The sequence below is a fragment of the Euleptes europaea genome, chromosome 15, assembly GCF_029931775.1.
Source record: "Euleptes europaea isolate rEulEur1 chromosome 15, rEulEur1.hap1, whole genome shotgun sequence".
In the NCBI taxonomy this organism is placed as follows: Eukaryota; Metazoa; Chordata; class Lepidosauria; order Squamata; family Sphaerodactylidae; genus Euleptes; species Euleptes europaea.
In genome coordinates this window covers 53003235-53021045 of record NC_079326.1, presented here as the reverse complement: position 1 = coordinate 53021045, position 17811 = coordinate 53003235, and the positions used below count along the sequence as shown (strand labels likewise).

General features: G+C 47.1%; 1 protein-coding gene across 1 annotated transcript in view; it reads left to right on the top strand.

Moving 5' to 3' along the window:
* Positions 1-17811, top strand: part of MAP2 (microtubule associated protein 2) — a 209765-nt gene that overhangs the window by 112449 nt on the left and 79505 nt on the right. Inside the window, exon 3 of the mRNA XM_056861555.1 lies at positions 1649-1934. Within this exon, the coding sequence (XP_056717533.1) occupies positions 1673-1934 (262 nt within the window). The 5' untranslated portion in view covers positions 1649-1672. The remainder of the gene's footprint in view (positions 1-1648; positions 1935-17811) is intronic.

Below are 17811 nucleotides of genomic sequence, written 5' to 3'. Positions count from 1 at the left end.
ACTGATCCAATCTGCTCCCAGATACTGCTGGAAGGGGGGCACAGCATGTTGCTCATGTTAAAGATAAAATAATCCTGAGAAATCTCACTAGTTTGTGAGTGATACTTAAAGAGCAATTCATAGAGAAGGATACATACAAACAGAAAATAATTTTGTTACTGTTTTGGCTGTTCTGGTAATAAACAGAGATGTGTATTGATTTGTTTTACCAAATGTACATTTCACTTTACTATTTTAAGCAAAGTTTCGAACACAATTGATTTCATCATAAATTATTACATAAGTATGCAAGAGCAGGCCCTGCTGGACGAGACCAATGTTTCATGTAGCCCACTACAAGCATACCTCAGAGATATTCAAGACCAACGCAAAAAAGCGAATATTGCAATAAAGCGAGTAACACGATTTTTTTGATTTCCTGGTGCATATCAAGTTATTGTAGTTTATTAAGTGTGCGATAGCATTGTGTCTAAAAAAAAGTGTACTGTAATAATAATGAAAAAGTTTGAAATATTGCGAGAATTACCAAAATGTGACACAGAGACACGAAGTGAGCACATGCTGTTGGGGAAATGGCGCTGATAGACTTGTTTGAAAATGCAATAGCTGTGAAGTGTAATAAAGCGAGGTGTGCCTGTAGCCTGTTTCCCAACTGGGGCCCCAAGTAGGCCCCCGCCAGCAATAACCCCTCTGCTGACTGCTCCCCAGCATTTGACTATCAAAGGTGTTTTGTCTCTGAATCCAGAAGTCCTATTAAACTACCTGAGCTAATAGCTGTCCTCCATAAATCTGTCCATTTTCCCTTGAATGTAAACCTCTGACCATCACCAGATCTCATGGCAGTGAGTTCTGCAAGTGTAATGTAGAACCTGCTTTGGTCTGTCTTGAATCTGCTGCCAACCTGTTTCATAGGGTGACCCTGAAGAAAACGGCTCAGAGGTAGACTCCAGAGAGACCAGATGAAGATTATTTATTCATTTCCCATGATGGGTTTCCATATCTGCCAGTAGCCCCTGTGAATAACATCCAGTTGCCGTCAACTTGCAGTGACCCCATAAGGTTTCCACGGCAAGAAACATTCAGAAGTGGTTTGCCATTGCCTTCCTCTACATAGCAACCCTGAACTTTCTTGGTGGTCTCCCATCCAAGGACTAACCAGGGCAAACCCTGCTTAGCTTCCGAGTTCTGATAAGATCGTGCTATCCTGGGCCATCCAGGTCAGGGTGTGAATGACTTTTTTTTGCTGTCAAGTCACATCTGACTTATGGCGACCCCTGGTGGGGTTTTCAAGACAAGACGTTTGGCGGTGGTTTGCCATTGCCTCCCTCCGCGTCATGACCCTGGTATTCCTTGGAGGTCTCCCATCCAAATACCTGCCAGGGCCGACCCTGCTTAGCTTCTGAGGTCTGACGAGGTCAGCTAGCCTTGGTCATCCAGGTCAGGGTACGAATGACTTAGTGCAAGTTATTTCATCATCAAGCATTGGGCAATAGATTTCCCCAAATATGTTGCCTCAGCCTGTACCACTGCAATCACCAACAAAATTCAGGTATTGACTTCTCTGCCTAGTGGTTTGTGGATTTCAGTGGTGCTACTGTAAAGCTACCATTCGGGTCACTAAGGGACTTTGCTTTGGTTCTCATGACAGGACAAATTGTAAAGGCAAAGAGGGATGGCGGATGACCGGAAGGACGAAGCAAAGGCCCCACACTGGACCTCGAGTCAGATCGCGGAGGCTTCTTCCCACTCACATTCCCCGGAGATTAAGGAACCAAGTGGCGCAGGTGACGGGCTGGTCAGAAGTGCCAACGGATTTCCTTACAGGGAGGAGGAAGACGGAGGCTACGGAGCACGCGGACAGCAGAGCTCGTATTCCAGAACCAAAGAGAATGGGATCAATGGAGAGCTGGCGACGGGAGAGAAGGAAACAGCAGGTAAGAGAACTGAAGACCGTCCCTTTCTCATTTTGGCTTTGAAATCCTTGCTCGTAAAAGGATTGCATGGCGGGCATTTCTTTCCGGTTTGAGCAACAGGGAATTCTTTTGCTCTGGGGTGAACTCAGGTGCTGCCTGGACTTCTGTTGGATCCTAAGAGGAGTGGAAGGGTACTGAACCTGGGGGGAGGGGAGGGGCCTTAGCTCTGTGGTAAGGGCAGATGCTTTGCATGTAAGCCCCAGTGCTTTCTTGAAAATCTCTATTTCCAGAAGACTTAGAGCAGGGGTGTTAAACATATAGCCTGGGGGCCAGATCCAGCCCCTTGAGAGCTCTTATCTGGCCCACGAGGTAGCCACCCCTGCAGTCCCAATCTGGGCTGGTGAGGCATGGCCTGACTCGACCAAGTGACATTTATGTTATATCTAGCCCTCGTAACAAATTAGTTCGACACCCCTGGCTTAGAAACCCATGCTTAGTCATGGTAGAAGTACGAAGCCATGGCCTGTTGCAGCAGAAGGGAGATTCCTCTGCTCCTCTGTTCACGCTGCCACCAGCTCAGGTTGTACAAGTGCAACAAACAACTTGTGCTGTCACAACCACTTGTTGTGGTAGAAACACTTGTCAGGGATGCCCTAGACTGATCCTGCATTGAGCAGGGGGTTGGACTAGATGGCCTGTAGGGCCCCTTCCAACTCTATGACTCTAACCGATGGATGTACGTACTGGCTTGCTGGGTGGCATTTTTTGGGTTCGGGTTTATTAACCCAAAAATGTTTGGAAATCCGGGTTTTCCGATTTTTCAAAAGTTTTCAGGTTTAATAAACCCGAACCTGAAAAATATCGGGGAAAAATGGTGTGCACCCCTACTGCTGAGTTGGCAGGCACTCCTGGGCTTCTGTAATGCCAAGAGGCAAAAGGTTTTTTTCCTTTTCCCTCTTTAGAAGTTTGGAGACAAAAAGCACATGGGTGGTAAAGGAGAACAGGCAGTTTTATTGAAACCTCTCTGGTAGTTTACAGAAAAGAAATTGACATGTCATAAATACAGAGGAAAATGTGTTCTGCTGATTGGGACACCGAAAACGCTGCAGAGAGATTTCAATTAAATGGTCTGTTTACCACCTGTGGGGTGGGCCTATTGCCTTCAAATCTTTTAAGAGGAAAATGACCTTTTGCCTCTTGGCATGACAATTTCCAGCAGAACTGAATGGAAAATCTGGGCTCGATGAACCCCTGACCTGCTGTGAGTGGAGTCAAGCCAATTGCTTCAGGTCAGCGTTCCCAACTCCTGGTTTTTCCAAAGGGCTTGAGATTCCAACCTCATGTATATTGACTAGGGTATCATCAACTGCTCTTTCAGAAGGAAAACCCTGATGTACAGGAAGGAGGTGGAAATAAGACATCCAAAAGCACTGCACCGCTTTAGACTATGGTTGGGAGATTACGTTTTTTAATGCCTCCCCCTGTATTAGAAAGCTGCAAGGTTCTAACTCAGCCTTTTACCTGCCGTACTGTTTTCTGTATGCCAAAGCAAGGGTTGAGCCTAGGGAAGCATTAAGGTGTGACCTCCTCTGAAGTCTGCTCCACTGCCTCGTTTTGTTGTATCTGTAGGACCTGGCGAAAGAGGACACGGGGTAATAATTTTAAAACAGTAGGATTGTTTATCTTGCTCTGGAAAGGTTTTGTTCACTGCTTCACCAACTGTTGCCTGTCTTCTGGCCTGAATCATCCCTGTTGTGTGAGAAAAGGCAGTAAACCGAACGCATTACACGCCAAGTACTAGGGAACAAGGATGCTGCCAAGGGAAACCTGGGCTACAGTAAACATGATGCTGAAGACCGTATTCCAGAGGTCCCCAACGTGGTGTCCATGGGTGCCATGTTGTTGGCTGATACCATTCCTAGCACCCGCCAAGTTTTTTTAGGAAGTGGGCGGGGCCAGGTGGGGCTTTTGCCCAGCAAGGCTTCTGACTGGCCATTGGAGATTTGATTGGCAGATTGTTGCTTTGGCAGCGGCTGCCACCACAACCACAAGGATCTTCGGTGTGTGACAGAAGGTAAGCAGCGGCAACCATTTTATGGCTGTGCCCAACCTACTATGTTGGAATTCCAAAGATGCCTGCAGGCTCAAGAAGGTTGGGGACCCCCGCCGTATTCTGTTTTCTCCGTAGCATAAATAGCCACAAGGTGTAAGCAGTTACTACAGCTCTGCCGAACTGAGTTCGGAGGGGTAGTAACCCGTTTGTCAAAAGATGGTAGAAATTCAGCCGGATGTCTCTTCCATAGGTCCTTGTCTGGGAGTGGCATTACCTCAGGACTGCCAACATACTGATGCCCCCAATTTCTCAGCATTGAACGTTTCTCCTCTTCTTACAAGTAGTGCAGCTTCAAACTTGGCTGGGCACGAGGTGGTGTGATGTTTTCACTGTGTGAACGTTTTGTGTCTTTTTATGTCTAGATTTTAATGTGGAGTGTTATATGTATGTTGCGGTGTTTTAAAATGTAGGCCTGTCGGATAAGAAAGCGGGGGGCTACATGGGCGAATGAAGTGCGTTACGAGTGGATGATAGCTGTACCTGAGGGGGCAGAGTCGACAGTTTTGTTTGGAGAGAGGCTTTTTTTGTATTGAGTTCGTGCTTATCAGTGTGTGTGGAGGAAGAAGCTTGAGTAAGGTGTAGGATTGCCAACCTCCAGGTGGGGTCTGGAGATCTCCCGCTATTATGAGCTTTGGTGCCATGACCAAGAAGGCCCTATCCTGGTTTTTCATCCCCCTCAGAAGGTGGGGCTACCCAAAGCAGGGCCTCCAAGCATGACCGTAATGGTCACATGGGTTGATAAGGCCGTAGGTAGTCTTTCAGGTATGTTGATCCCAAACCATATAGGGCTTTGAAGGTCAAAATCAGCCACCCCCTTCTATATACTCTCCTACCTGTTACAGGTACTGTAGATGGTGTCTGAGCACACATGAAGCTGCCTTAAACTGAATCAGACCCTGGGTCCATCACAATCAGTATTATCTACTCAGATTGGAAGCAGGTCTCCGGGGGTCTGAGGATAGAGGTATTTCTCATCACCGACTGCTAGATTCTTTAACCAGAGATGCCAGGGATTGAACCTGGGACAATCTGCATGCTAGGCAGGTGCTCTGCCGCTGAGCTATGTCCCCTGTGCTTATTACTTAAAAAACCATATTTATATGAAGTCGGCTAGTCACTTTTACTGGTGTTGCTGGTGCAGAGTATAGTTTCTTGATCCGTAATGATTATTGAGAAGCCAGGACATGTTCCAGTAATGCTTCATCAGTCACCTTCTGCTTCCAGGCACAATGCAATCTGCTGGCTTTGACATTTAGGGCCCATCGTAGCTTACGGCCCATATCCCCTTTGGTCTGCCCCTCCTTTTATCCCATCTATGTTCAGAACCTGTTCCTGACCTAGATAACTTCACTGCATGAACTTAGAACATCTATTAGTACGCGTTGGCTCTGGAATGCTCTTATGGAGGTTAAAAAGGTGGTCCTCTCTTCTGAATATCTTAATTTTGGATAGCAGTTGGTGAGTCTGGTTGATTTGGGGTTTTGTCTTCCGTGCGAGTGTACTTAGTTTAACTGTACTGTGTGATATTTAGGCGTTGTCATATTACTGTAAACCGCTTTGAGCACAGGAAATGTAAAGTTTCTGAATAAAGATAGTGAGAAGAGAAAAAGCGTACATTTTGACACAAAAAAATCTGGTGGCTGTTACTCTGGAAGGGACAGCGGCGCAGCTTGCACGTATGGTACACATGGATCGCCACCCCCCTCCCCAGCTATCCTACTTCTTCCCGCCAACTAGCTGAGGGGCAGCAGGCAACCCAGTGAGTTGGCGGACATTTGCCCGTCATCACAGGGCAGTTGGGAAACCTACCCAGGGAGCAAGGCCCTTCATTACAGGCGCAAGGGATGTCAGTGCTGAATCGGCACTAACCCAAGTACGGCACTTAGAGGAAAAAGCAACGTGGTTTTGTCTGGCTTTTTATAAATTACCTGTAAAGGCTCTTTCACTTCATGCCGCTTTTCTTTTAGTCCGGAGGAGAGCTACGCAAGGCCCAGGGGTTCGGATTTCAGATCCCCGACTCTAGCCTCTGAAATCCTTACTTGCAGACAATTTGATCTTCCTGCAGGCCACGTTCTGAGATGGCGCTGCTGCGCGGGAGAACACATTCTTCAGCCCGGCGGAATGATTGCTCTGAGCGCATAATGCTGACTCTGCAGCATGCGGCTGATTCAGAGATGCCTGTTTTTCAGTTAAGGGCCCTCCCCAAGCTCTGTGGCCACACCGACAGGAGCTTTCTGGCGGTTCACGGTGAGGCCGAAAGGCATGGCTGGTTTTCGGGATGTATACCTGCTTTCTTTGGCTTTTGATTTCTGAAAATGTGAGAAATCCGCTGCCAAGCTTTATTTGGAGAGAGGGCTGAGAGAAAGCTACGTTTTTATGAATTCAGAAGCGTGGATCTAACTGTAGCAGAATTGTAAAAAGCAATTGTAAAAAACAATGTTGACGTTTTTTGTTTTAAGCATTCCGGTCCGTTTCTAGATTTGCGCTCACAGGGTAAGCACTGCTGATCTTGGCATTGCTCTATCCTGTTCTTGCTGCAGTATTTCTCCTCCTTCTCCTGCAACACTGACCTTCCTTCTGGGAAGGTAGCAAGAGAATCAAGCCTACCTTTGCTACTGTCAAACATAAAATATAGCATGAGTGGAACGTCTGACCGGGAATATCAGATGAAAATAGTCTATCCAGACCCTCTGTTTATTTCTACTCAGTAATTATTCCGCTGAAGCCCAAAGTATGATTCGTATCCTGTCACTGATTATTCCTTTGGGCAAGAAGCTGTTAATAAACTCTGCCATATTTATTTCTCTCCCCCCTCCCCAGGAAATGTTGATAATAATTACACTATATGTTGGATACCACGCGCCCTCCTGATTTAGACACTAGCAAGCAAGATTGTATGTGCTAGATTCATGCCTTGTGTCTATAGAATAACATTTTTTGCAGCAGATTGTAACATATTTGCCCTAAGCAGGTTATGCATAATAAAAGAAATGTTAGTGATAGTTTTCTTGATCGATAGCAATCTGTCTCTGCTGGATTCAAGTCTAGTAGCACCTCAGAGAGCAACATGATTTGGGGGGGCGGGGGGACAAGCTTTTGAGATTTAAAGCTCCCTTCATCAGATACAAGTAGAAATGGAGACCCATGGGTCCTTATATCCCAGTCATCTGACAAAGGGAGTTTTGATTCTCAAAAGCTCCTACCCCTCCCCCCCCAAAATATTGTTGGTATCTAAGGTGCTACTTAGTTCAGCCCAGCCTCCTGGTGGTGGCTGGAGATCTCCTGGGATTACAACTTATCTCCAGGCGACAGAGATCAGTTCCCCTGGAGAAAATGGCTGATTTGGTGATTGGACTCTATGGCATTGAAGGCCCTCCCCAAAACCCCGCCCTCCTCAGGCTCCACCCCAAAAACCTCCCGCTGGTAGCTAAGAGGGACCTGGCAACCTTACGGCAACCCTACTCACTTGTACTATTGCTATGGAGCCGTGGTCTCAGTTCAGCCCAGCAGTGTTCTGTCCCTCCTTCCTGGTTCCTTGTTTGCAGAAGAAGGCATTTTGTGAGGTTCAAACAGGCCCCTATTGGGTGTAATGTAAACAGCTCGTGCCCACTGTTTATTCGGGTGGCGTGTGCAAGCATGCACACACACAACCTTTGGAGAGTGAACAAAGATCCAAGTGAAACTCCCCTCTCCCCACAAAAGGTTTACTTTACCCATTAAACTCAAAATGAAGGAAACAAGCACATAGTCTAGGGTTGCCAGCCTCCTGGTGGGAACTGGAGATCTCCTGCTATTACAATTGATCTCCAGGCGACAGAGCTCAGTTCCCCCGAAAATGGCCTCTTTGGAAGGTGGACTCTATGGCATTATACCCTTCTGAGGTCCCCGTCCTCCCCAAAGTCCACCCTCAAAATCTCCAGGAATTTCCCAGAGTTTGGTAACCCTAGTCACCCAACTTTCTCACCATCCAACAGATGGACACACATTTCGAGGTATGCTTTTTCAGTAAAGGAAATAGCATCTAAAATATATCATGCATACGTGATTTTTTAAATTAAATTTTTAAATAAAAATTGCAAGCATGTAGTTCTTCAGCACACACAAACTTTACTTGATATTGTGAATCTTGAAAGCTGTAAACGGATGGAGACCGTGGGACTTTTCTCTCCCCTCCTCCCCCCACTGAATAACTGTCGTAGAGGGGTCCAGGAAGACAACATTCAACCTTCCTCTTGTCATTTTGTTGCCTTCAGCACATTCTTCCCACCTGTTAACCTGGAGATGTGCAAAACCCTTCTCAGTAGTTCCATTGGTATGCAAACCGTTTGGCTTTCTCCCAAATTCCTGAGATGTTTTGCCTGGAAAGGAACTCTCAAATTTTACTCTAGGTGAAAGTGTCATGACAACTATGTGAGCTGTCTGTTCGGAGAGGGAGAGGGAGAGGGAGAGGGAGAGGGAGGGAGGGAGGGAGGGAGGGAGGGAGAGAGAGAGAGAGAGAGAGAGAGAGAGAGAGAGAGAGAGAGAGAGAGAGAGAGAGAGAGAGAGAGAGAGAGAGATCCACATACACATAGAATCATTGAGTTGGAAGGGACCACCAGGGTCATCTAGTCCAACAATGCAGGAAATTCTCAACTCCCTCCCCCCCCACCCCCAGTGACCCCTACTACATGCCCAGAATAGGGCCAAGATCCCCTCCCTCTCATGATCTGCTTAAGGTCATAGAATCAGCATTGCTGACAGATAGCTATCTAACCTCTACTTAAAAACCTCCAGGGAAGGAGAGCTCACCACCTCCCAAGGAAGAAGAAGAACTTCCCCGTGGTGTGATCTTAGGTAACTGGGTTATGAATTTTGGTCGCAGATAGGAGGGGTGAACTTCACAGGTCTTTCTTTTGGAATTGGGACCTCAATGAGCTTCAAGAGAAGAGAAGCAAAGCACAAAGTGGGAAGTGCAATTCTTTGGACCAAGGACCGGTAAAGCCCCGCCCATGTAAGGTTGCCTGGGGATGCAGTCTCTCCCTTCCCCAAACCCCTGCCACCCCAGTCTCAACCTCCCCCAAATCTCCAGGCATTTCCCAACCCAGAGGTAGCAATCCTACGCCCATGGCAAGCTGCCAAGAAGGAGATCACAGTGGAGCTGAAAGCCAGGTGACTGCAGCCAGTATTGTCTGTTCCTTAGGCAGCATTTAGTCCCATGGTCCTTGAATGTGTGTGTGTGGGGGGAAGCCTTTGAAGTTACCATGGAAACACGTAGGGTGGGAGTGTTCAGTGTATGCAGGAATTTGCATCTGTTTTTATCATGTGTTTGGTAATTTGTCAGTCACTCAACAGAGGATTTTGCATGATTCCAAAATCATGCAACCAAAATGATCAGGGGGCTCGAGCAACTGCCCTATGAGGAGCGGTTAAAACACTTAGGGCTGTTTACCTTGGAAAGAAGGTGGTTAAGGGGAGACATGATAGAGGTCTATAAAATTATGCATAATACTAGAACGCGGGGTCATCTGCTGAAGCTGGAGGGTGAGAGATTCAAAACAGAGAAAAGGAAGTCTTTCTTCACACAATGCATAGTGAAATTGCGGAACTTCCTGCCCCAGGATGTGGTGATGGCTGCCGACTTGGAAGGCTTTCAGAGGGGAGTGGACACATTCATAGAGGAGAGGGCTATTCATAGCTACTAGTCAAAATGGATGGTAGTCATGATCCATACCTATTCTCTGGTATCAAAGGAGTATGCCCATTATATTTTGTGCTGTGGAACACAGTCAGGATAATGCTACTGCAGTCGTCTTGTTTCTGGACTTCCTAGAGGCACCTGGTTGGGCCACTGTGTGAACAGACTACTGGACTTGATGGGCCTGGGTCTGATCCAGCAGGGCCTTTCTTACGTTCTTATGCTTACTTTATCACTACATCAGTGTATTGATAATATTACTCAGTTTTTCTTCAGAGCCTATAAGTGAGCAGTTTCAGAATATATGACCATTTCCACAGGGGACAAAAACATGTTTTGCCCCCAAAGGTTTCTGTTCTCCATTAGGCCTCTTAGTTGAGTTTCCCTAGCTGCTCAGCCACTCCTGCTGAGAACATGAGGAAATGAGACATCTGAATGTGATCGGGCGGCAGCCCACAGACCACGGCGGACGTCTGATAAGCAGCAGCGAAATCCCCCAGAAGTTCTTTCCCGGGAATATTTCAGCCCCATCAGTGGGAGGTTTGAAACCTCAGTTTGCATCGAAGTCCGTACATCTCAGACAGATTCACACACCCTTGCGTGCCGATAGCCGTCTCCTGGCTCGCTCACTTGAAAATCTGACTGGCAGTTGAGTTCCCCCACTGAAACATGTAGTGCTGGGTAATATGAAGCGATATGATCTGTCTATTAGGATTCCCCCCCCCAAAAAAAAAACACAATATGATGACAATTCACAGTGGGTAGCTGTGTTAGTCTGTTTGCAGTAGTCAAAAAGGGCAAGAGTCCAGTAGCACCTTAAAGACTAACAAAAATATTTTCTGGTAGGGTATGAGCTTTCTGAAGAAGTGAGCTGTGGCTCACGAAAGCTCATACCCTACCAGAAAATATTTTTGTTAGTCTTTAAGGTGCTACTGGACTCTTGCCCTTTTTGACTAATATGATAATATAAGATTATATTAAATGGAGAGGTCACAGTGTGTGGGAGAAGGGAAATCCGAAGTCCACGTGTGACACTGACCGATTTTCTATCCTTGTTGATCAGGCACAGACCCTGTTTCCTGTCCCGAGTAGATCACTGTTCTAACTTGGTCCTAATTTAGCCTTGGGGAGAACTTATGCAGAATGCCTTTTAAAAAATTTTTATCTCTGTACATGGACATGTCCTTGAGGTGGTATTCTTGATGAGGTTTTACAAAGGGGGGGAGAAAATGGGAGAGAAATACCTACCCAGATAATAAATGTTGCTAAATGTGACTTAAGAGCCCCGTGGCACAGAGTGGTAAGCTGCAGTACTACAGTCAAACGCTCTGCTCACAACCTGAGTTCGATCCCGAGAGAAGTCGGTTTCCGGTAGCCGGCTCAAGGTTGACTCAGCCTCCCATCCTTCTGAGGTTGGTCAAATGAGTACCCAGCTTGCTGGGGGTAAAGTGTAGATGACTGGGAAAGGCACTGGCCAACCACCCCATAAACAAAGTCTGCCTAGGAAACGTCGGGATGTGACGTCACCCCGTGGGTCAGGAATGACCCGGTGCTTGAACAGGGGTCTACCTTTACCTTTTTTTAAAAAATGTGACTGGCAGCTATTCTAGTTTAACTTCAGCCGCATCCATTGTGCAATTAATAGTTCTATTTTGGGGGGTCTTTGTTAAATACTAGTGGAGCAGCGTGATGGCGGCGGAGTGGGTGGCATTCAGACAGGGATCGTGCACGTGGGAATGTGGCGCCCCGCGTTTCAGATACTAAATGTCAGCGGGTGCGTGGCAGATTCATGAAGCAAAGCCGTTGCTTGGTTTGGCAGTTGTCAAATGTCGATGACGGGCATGCGCAAGGTCGTGCTTACTTAATCCTGCCCTTTGCCTAATCAATGAATTTATTGGATTTCTACCTTTCTTTCTCCCCCCACCCTTATATTGTATAAAAGAACGAGAAGGTGACAAGAAAAATTCAGGAATACATCTGGGATACGGTTCGCTCTGTCGCCATGGCAACATGTGAGAACTTGTTGCATTTTTCACTTGGAAGTCTCATGAGCAATGAGTCTTTCCCGCTTCTGTTCTTTTAACTCCTTTTAAGCTTTGAATTGGTTTAATAATCACTGGAGGCTCTTGATTCACATCACTTCCACCTCGAGATGTGGCTGCATAAATAATAAAACTGTCATTATCTGGGGTTAACACAGTGGAGGGAGAAGTGCCTGTCCTAAAACCCTGAATGCAGTTTATGCCACGTTTAAAAATACAAATTGAGCTTTTTCTTAACCCTCACCCCACCCCGATTCCCATTACCGTGGCTGTCACTGTGGAGTATACTTCTGCTGTAATCCATTCCTGACATTTTGTAACATTATTCTCCCCCATTTTATCTTCACAACGAACCTGCGAGGCAGGTTAGGCTGAGAGAGAAAGAGAGAGAGAGAGAGACTGGCCCAAGGTTACCCGACAAGCTTCCATGGCAAGGTGTGGATTTGAATCTGGGTCTCTCTGAATGTAGCAGTTTGGCTTCAACATTATGTTGGCCCTCAAGGGATTCTCCAGATTAGAGTCCGCCAAGCCTGTGGATGAGTGGGGAATCAAACCTGGTTCTCCAGATTAGAGCCCGCCGCATTCAAAGACAGTTTTCTGCATATGGTTTGCAAATGTTTACAATCCAGCTTTTCCTTTCCTTTTTCTGAAATGTATATTATCATTCTATATGCCAAGTTGTAAAGGGAGAAATACCTAGACTGGCTTGAACTACCATAAGAACATAAGACACGCCCTGCTGGAACAGACCAAGGCCCATCAAGTCCAGCAGTCTCTTCACATAGTGGCCAACCAGTTGCCTCCAGGAAGCCCACAAGCAAGATGGCTGCAGCAGCACCATCCTGTCTGCCTTCCACAGCACCCAAGATAATAGGCATACGCCTCTGATCCTGGAGAGAATAGGTGTATGCATCACGACTAGCATCCATTTTGACTAGTAGCCATGAATAGCCCTCTCTTGCATGAACATGTCCGCTCCCCTCTTAAAGCCATCCAAGTTGGCAGCCATATCCCTTCTCAACAGCTATGGGGAATTGAGGCTCGTCCAGTTTCCGAAGCACACCGACAGTGAAAAGAATTTATTTCAGGCATCTTCAGCCTCGCCATTTCAGATTTTCTTTTTTCCTTTCAAATTCTTGAATTAACTTGCCTGTTTGGGCCACACAACCCCACCCACCCCCACCCCCAAAGCAAGCACTCAAGCAGATTTTACAGCTTTTCTTTTTAAAAAAATGTTAACTGGAACTAGAAGTGGAAAGATCATGTTAGCTCATCTTTGTGCTGAAGGTGCTTTGCTTTCCATGAAGGTCACACGGCAGACAGGGAGGTTTCTTTTCCAGTGTGTGCAGAGTGAGAGTGTTGACCTGAGAGAAATAGCTGCAGCCTTTCATTCGTGTCTTTGTTTAAAGAGGATGGATTCCTCCCCTGTACAATTTCGCCGCCTCCTCGGATTGAACGTGACTCAAGAGATTTTCTGTGTGTTTTCCTCATCCCGCCGGAGTGTGACTTTGTCCTTCGCCAGCTGCCTTAGGCTGTTCGGTGGCTCGTGTTCCCCAAGGAGGTTGCTGTGCTCGCCCAGCCAGGCTTTGCCACCATTTCTGTGAAGAATTCCTGCAAAGAATTTCTTGTGAAGGACAGGATTCCTTGAAGGACGCCGGCAATTGCCAGCCCCGCCACTGTTTGTGCCCCGCTCCCCTACATTACCCCGCCACCAAGACGCCACATCTCCCTGTGGCATAGAGCTGAACATATCCCCCCCTATAGAATATGACCAAAACATGTGCAAATATCGTGCAAAATATCGTGCAAAATATGTTCTCAGACACACGGGACGAATACCCGGAGACCCCACAAAACGGCGAGCAACGCCAACAAGCAGCGACTGTTCCCCATCAGCATGCCGACGGCTGCCGCTTTCCTTTTCGCTGTTGCCATGCCGACGCTGGAGCGCACGGTCCCATGTTTCTGTTTAAGCCCCGCAGAAAGAAAGCAGGCGGAAATGGGGAGGCTGTTTAGCATTCAGGAGCAGACCCCTTGCAAACTGAACAGTCTCTCGGCGACGCGTCTGAGGAAGGTTCGGCCTGCCGGACAAAGGACGCCGGGCAGTTCTGCTTCCTCCTCAGTGACCGGACAAGGCTACGAGGAGATCACTAGATAACAGATCAGGTTCCACCCGTCCGCCTGAAGACCCAGAGAGGGTTTTCGGCCTGTGTTGCAGTTTGCTCAAGGCTCGATTTGAACCTAAGCAAACCAAAAAAATTTCAGACCAATCACGTTTGCCCCTGAAATGACAGACAGGAAGGAAGGAAGGAAGGAAGGAAGGAAGGAAGGAAGGAAGGGAAGGAAGGAAGGAAGGAAGGAAGGAAGGAAGGAAGGAAGGAAGGAAGGAAGGAAGGAAGGAAGGAAGGAAGGAAGGAAGGAAAGGAAGGAAGGAAGGAAGGAAGGAAGGAAGGAAGGAGTTGTGACATGAAGAAGAGTTGGTTTGTTATATGCCGACTTTCTCTACCACTTAAGGAAGAATCAAACCGGCTTCCAATCACCTTCCCTTCCCCTCCCCACAACAGACACCCTGTGGGGTAGGTGGGGCTGAGAGACCTGTGACTAGCCCAAGGTCTTTCAACTGGCTTCGTATGTCAGAGTGGGGAAACAAATCCAGTTCACCAGATTAGCCTCCACCGCTCATGTGGACGAGTGGGGAATCGAACCCGGTTCCCCAGATCAGAGTCCACTGCTCCAAACCACTGCTCTTAACCACTACACCACGCTGGCACTACGCCATGCTGGTAAACCATACTAAGCGGCAGGGCTGGCATTGGCATGCCCTGAGGTGAGGCAGCGGTCAGGGCCCCGGTCTTCTGGTGGGGCCCACTCCCCTCCTGTTCACCTCCCCTAAAATAAATATATTTCTACATAACATTATTTTACCTTTCTCCACCCAACCTTTGGGTACCCAGCTTTTGGTTTTTCATGTTGGGTCTTCTTCTCCCCCCCCCTTTTTTTTTTGTTTGTTTAGTGAGTGGTTGTGCAACCTACAGGACTTCTTTTCGACCCTTCTGGTCATTATGATGCCCTGACCCGATCGCCCCAGGCTAACCCGATCTCGTCAGATTGCAGAAGCTAAGCAGGGTCGGCCCTGGTTAGTACTTGGATGGGAGACCACCAAGGAAGTTTAGGGTCACTATGCAGAGGCAGGCAATGGCAAACCACCTCTGAACGTCTCTTGCCCTGAAAACCCCAGCAGGGGTTGCTGTAAGTCAGATGTGACTTGACAGACAAAAAAAAAAAGTCATTATGATAGGTCAGGAGTCCCGTATGAAGAAGAAGAAGAGAAGAAGAGTTGGGTTTTATATGCTGACTTTCTCTACCATTTAAGGGAGACTCAAACCGGCTTACAATCATTTTCCCTTCCCTTCCTCACAACAGACACCCTGTGAGGTAGGTGAGGCTGAGAGAACGTGACTAGCCCAAGGTCACCCTGGCTTCGTGTGTAGGAGTGGGGAAACAAGCCCAGTTCTCCAGATTAGAGTCCACCACTCATGTGGAGGAGTGGGGGAATCAAACCCGGTTTCCAGATCAGAGACTACCGCTCCAAACCACCGCTCTTAACCACTACACCACGCTGGCTCTTTATGAGCTTGCAGGCACCTTTGGAATTCTGCCACAAAATGGTAGGCGCAATGGCCAACGCAAAATATTAGGGAGCGAGGCAACGTATGACTTTCGTAGTAACTCTTCAGCGTTACAGGCAGAAGCTCTGTTGAACAGGATGACTTTTAATCTGCGCAGCCGATCGAAAGCTCTCCTGGGCACATGCCCCACCTGGCCCTGCCCACTTTCTAAACCCACTTTGCGGGCACCAGGAAAGGTGTTGGCAGGTGCCATGATGCCCATGGGCACCACATTGGGGACCCCTGCAGTTGGCATTGTGCCAGTCATTAGAAATCTTCAGAGCAGCGCCTGGCGCAGGAAACCTGCTTGGTGAACTTGCATTCAAAAGAGAGCGTTTAAAATCTCGGCCTTCCAACTTTTTGCCCTGTGCGTGAACTCAGATTTGGCGCTGCCCTGCTGTACGCCTCATTGATTTTAACTGAGAATCATTATTTTCTGAGTGCAATGTCATGAAATAAAGGGCTTCCCTCCACAATACCTTTGTCCAGATTAACAACCCATTTTGTTGTGCCATTAGAAAATGTGGATTAGCAGGAAATAATTTTGGAAATTGGTGTATTTGCACTAGAGGGGGCCTGCCCACCTGCCTTCTGTAACGCAGCGAGTACTGTATGAGTTGTGCACCATCTGTGGTTTTAATAATTTGTAAGGTTATATATATTTTATTATTTTAAATGTTTAGATAGCTACATAGCTAGCTAGACAGACAGACAGACAGATAGATTTTATTGTTGTTACCCTGACCCTAGCTTTGGCCGGGGAAGGAGGGCTAGAAATTTAAATAAATAAATAAATAGTGGAGATTTGGAGCACAGACTACTCCTGTTAATCTGATGTGTATGCAGACACATTCCTCTTGTTTTCAGTGTGCATTGCGGCTTTGTGCTCTCCAGGATCAGAGGAGCATGCCTGATAGGTTAGATGCTGTGGAAGGCAGGCAGGAGGATGCTGCTGCAGTCGCCTTGTTTGTGGGCTTCCTAGAGGCACGTGGTTGGCCACGGTGTGAACAGACTGCTGGACTTGATGGGCCTTGGTCTGTTCCAGCAAGGCTTTTCTTATGTTCTTATGTTACTTCCAGGGTACCTCTATCCATCTCCCAGCAAAAATCACAGCAACTGGGCAGCATAGTCCAGAGAAATGGAAGTTATGGGGGAGGGCCGTGGCTCAGTGGTAGAGCATCTGCTTGGCATGCAGAAGGTCCCAGGTTCAATCCCAGACATCTCCAGTTAAAGGGACCAGGCAAGTAGGTGATGTGAAAGACCCCTGCCTGAGACCCTGGAGAGCATACACATGATGATGGAGCTTCTCCCTAGGGGCAAGGTGTTCATTTTGTTGACCCTGCCTGTTTCCTGTGATAAAGAAAACATTGTCCATCTATGAAAAGTAAAGATTTAAAAACTAAGAAGTCCACAGTAGACATCTTCTTCAGTGAAATACCCATAAAAAGGCATGGTTAAGGGGCTGTGGCTTAGTTGCAGAGCATCTGCTGGGCATGCAGAAGGTCTCAGGTTCAATCCCCGGCATCTCCCGTTAAAGGGACCAAGCAAGCAAATGACGTGAAAGACCCCTGCCTGAGACCCTGGAGAGCCGCTGCTGGTCTGAGTAGCAATACTGACTTTGCATACAGAAGGCCCCAGGTTCAATCCCTGGCATCTCCCGTTAAAGGGACTAGGCAAGTAGGTGATGTGAAAGACCTCAGCCTGAGACCCTGGAGAGCCGCTGACGGTCTGAGTAGACAATACTGACTTTGATGGACCAAGGGTCTGATTCAGTATAAGGCAGCTTCATGTGTTATGGGTATGTGTTCAAGAGAAACCAGCAATTTTCTGTTCCAGATAAGTTTCAGCTCTACAGTCATTCTGATAAAGCAGTTAGAGGTGCGATGCATGTGTCTGTATATGCAGGTGTGCGTGTACAGGTATATAAGAATTCTGATTTCTTTTCCTTTGGATTACTCAGCCTTTTGAAAAACCTGTTTTGATGATTTATTGAGGTGATCTGGAAATACAAAGAAACTTTGCAAAACGTATAGCTAGTCATATGTATGGCCTGCAGAACTTGTGGATCGACTCGACGTTACCATTTCGTTTCCTAACCAGAAATTATGTTTGGTCAGAAAGTTAATTTGTTTTCTTCTGTGGAAAATCAATAGAAAGGGTCGGGATGAATCGTCTGTTTACCAGGGAAACAAGGAGAATAGTTTTCATTCAGAACAGAACCAAAGCCAATTCCTTAGCAAACCCCATGGCTCTTGGTATTTTTATGGAAAAGAAAGAAGTGAAAAGCCGCCCTGCTTCCTTATAGGAGCTGAACTAAAGATATCAGAATAGAATTAGGTATACCAAAAAAATGTTTTCTTGCTGAATTTGTCCCCGAATTTTGGAGATTTTGATTAACAGC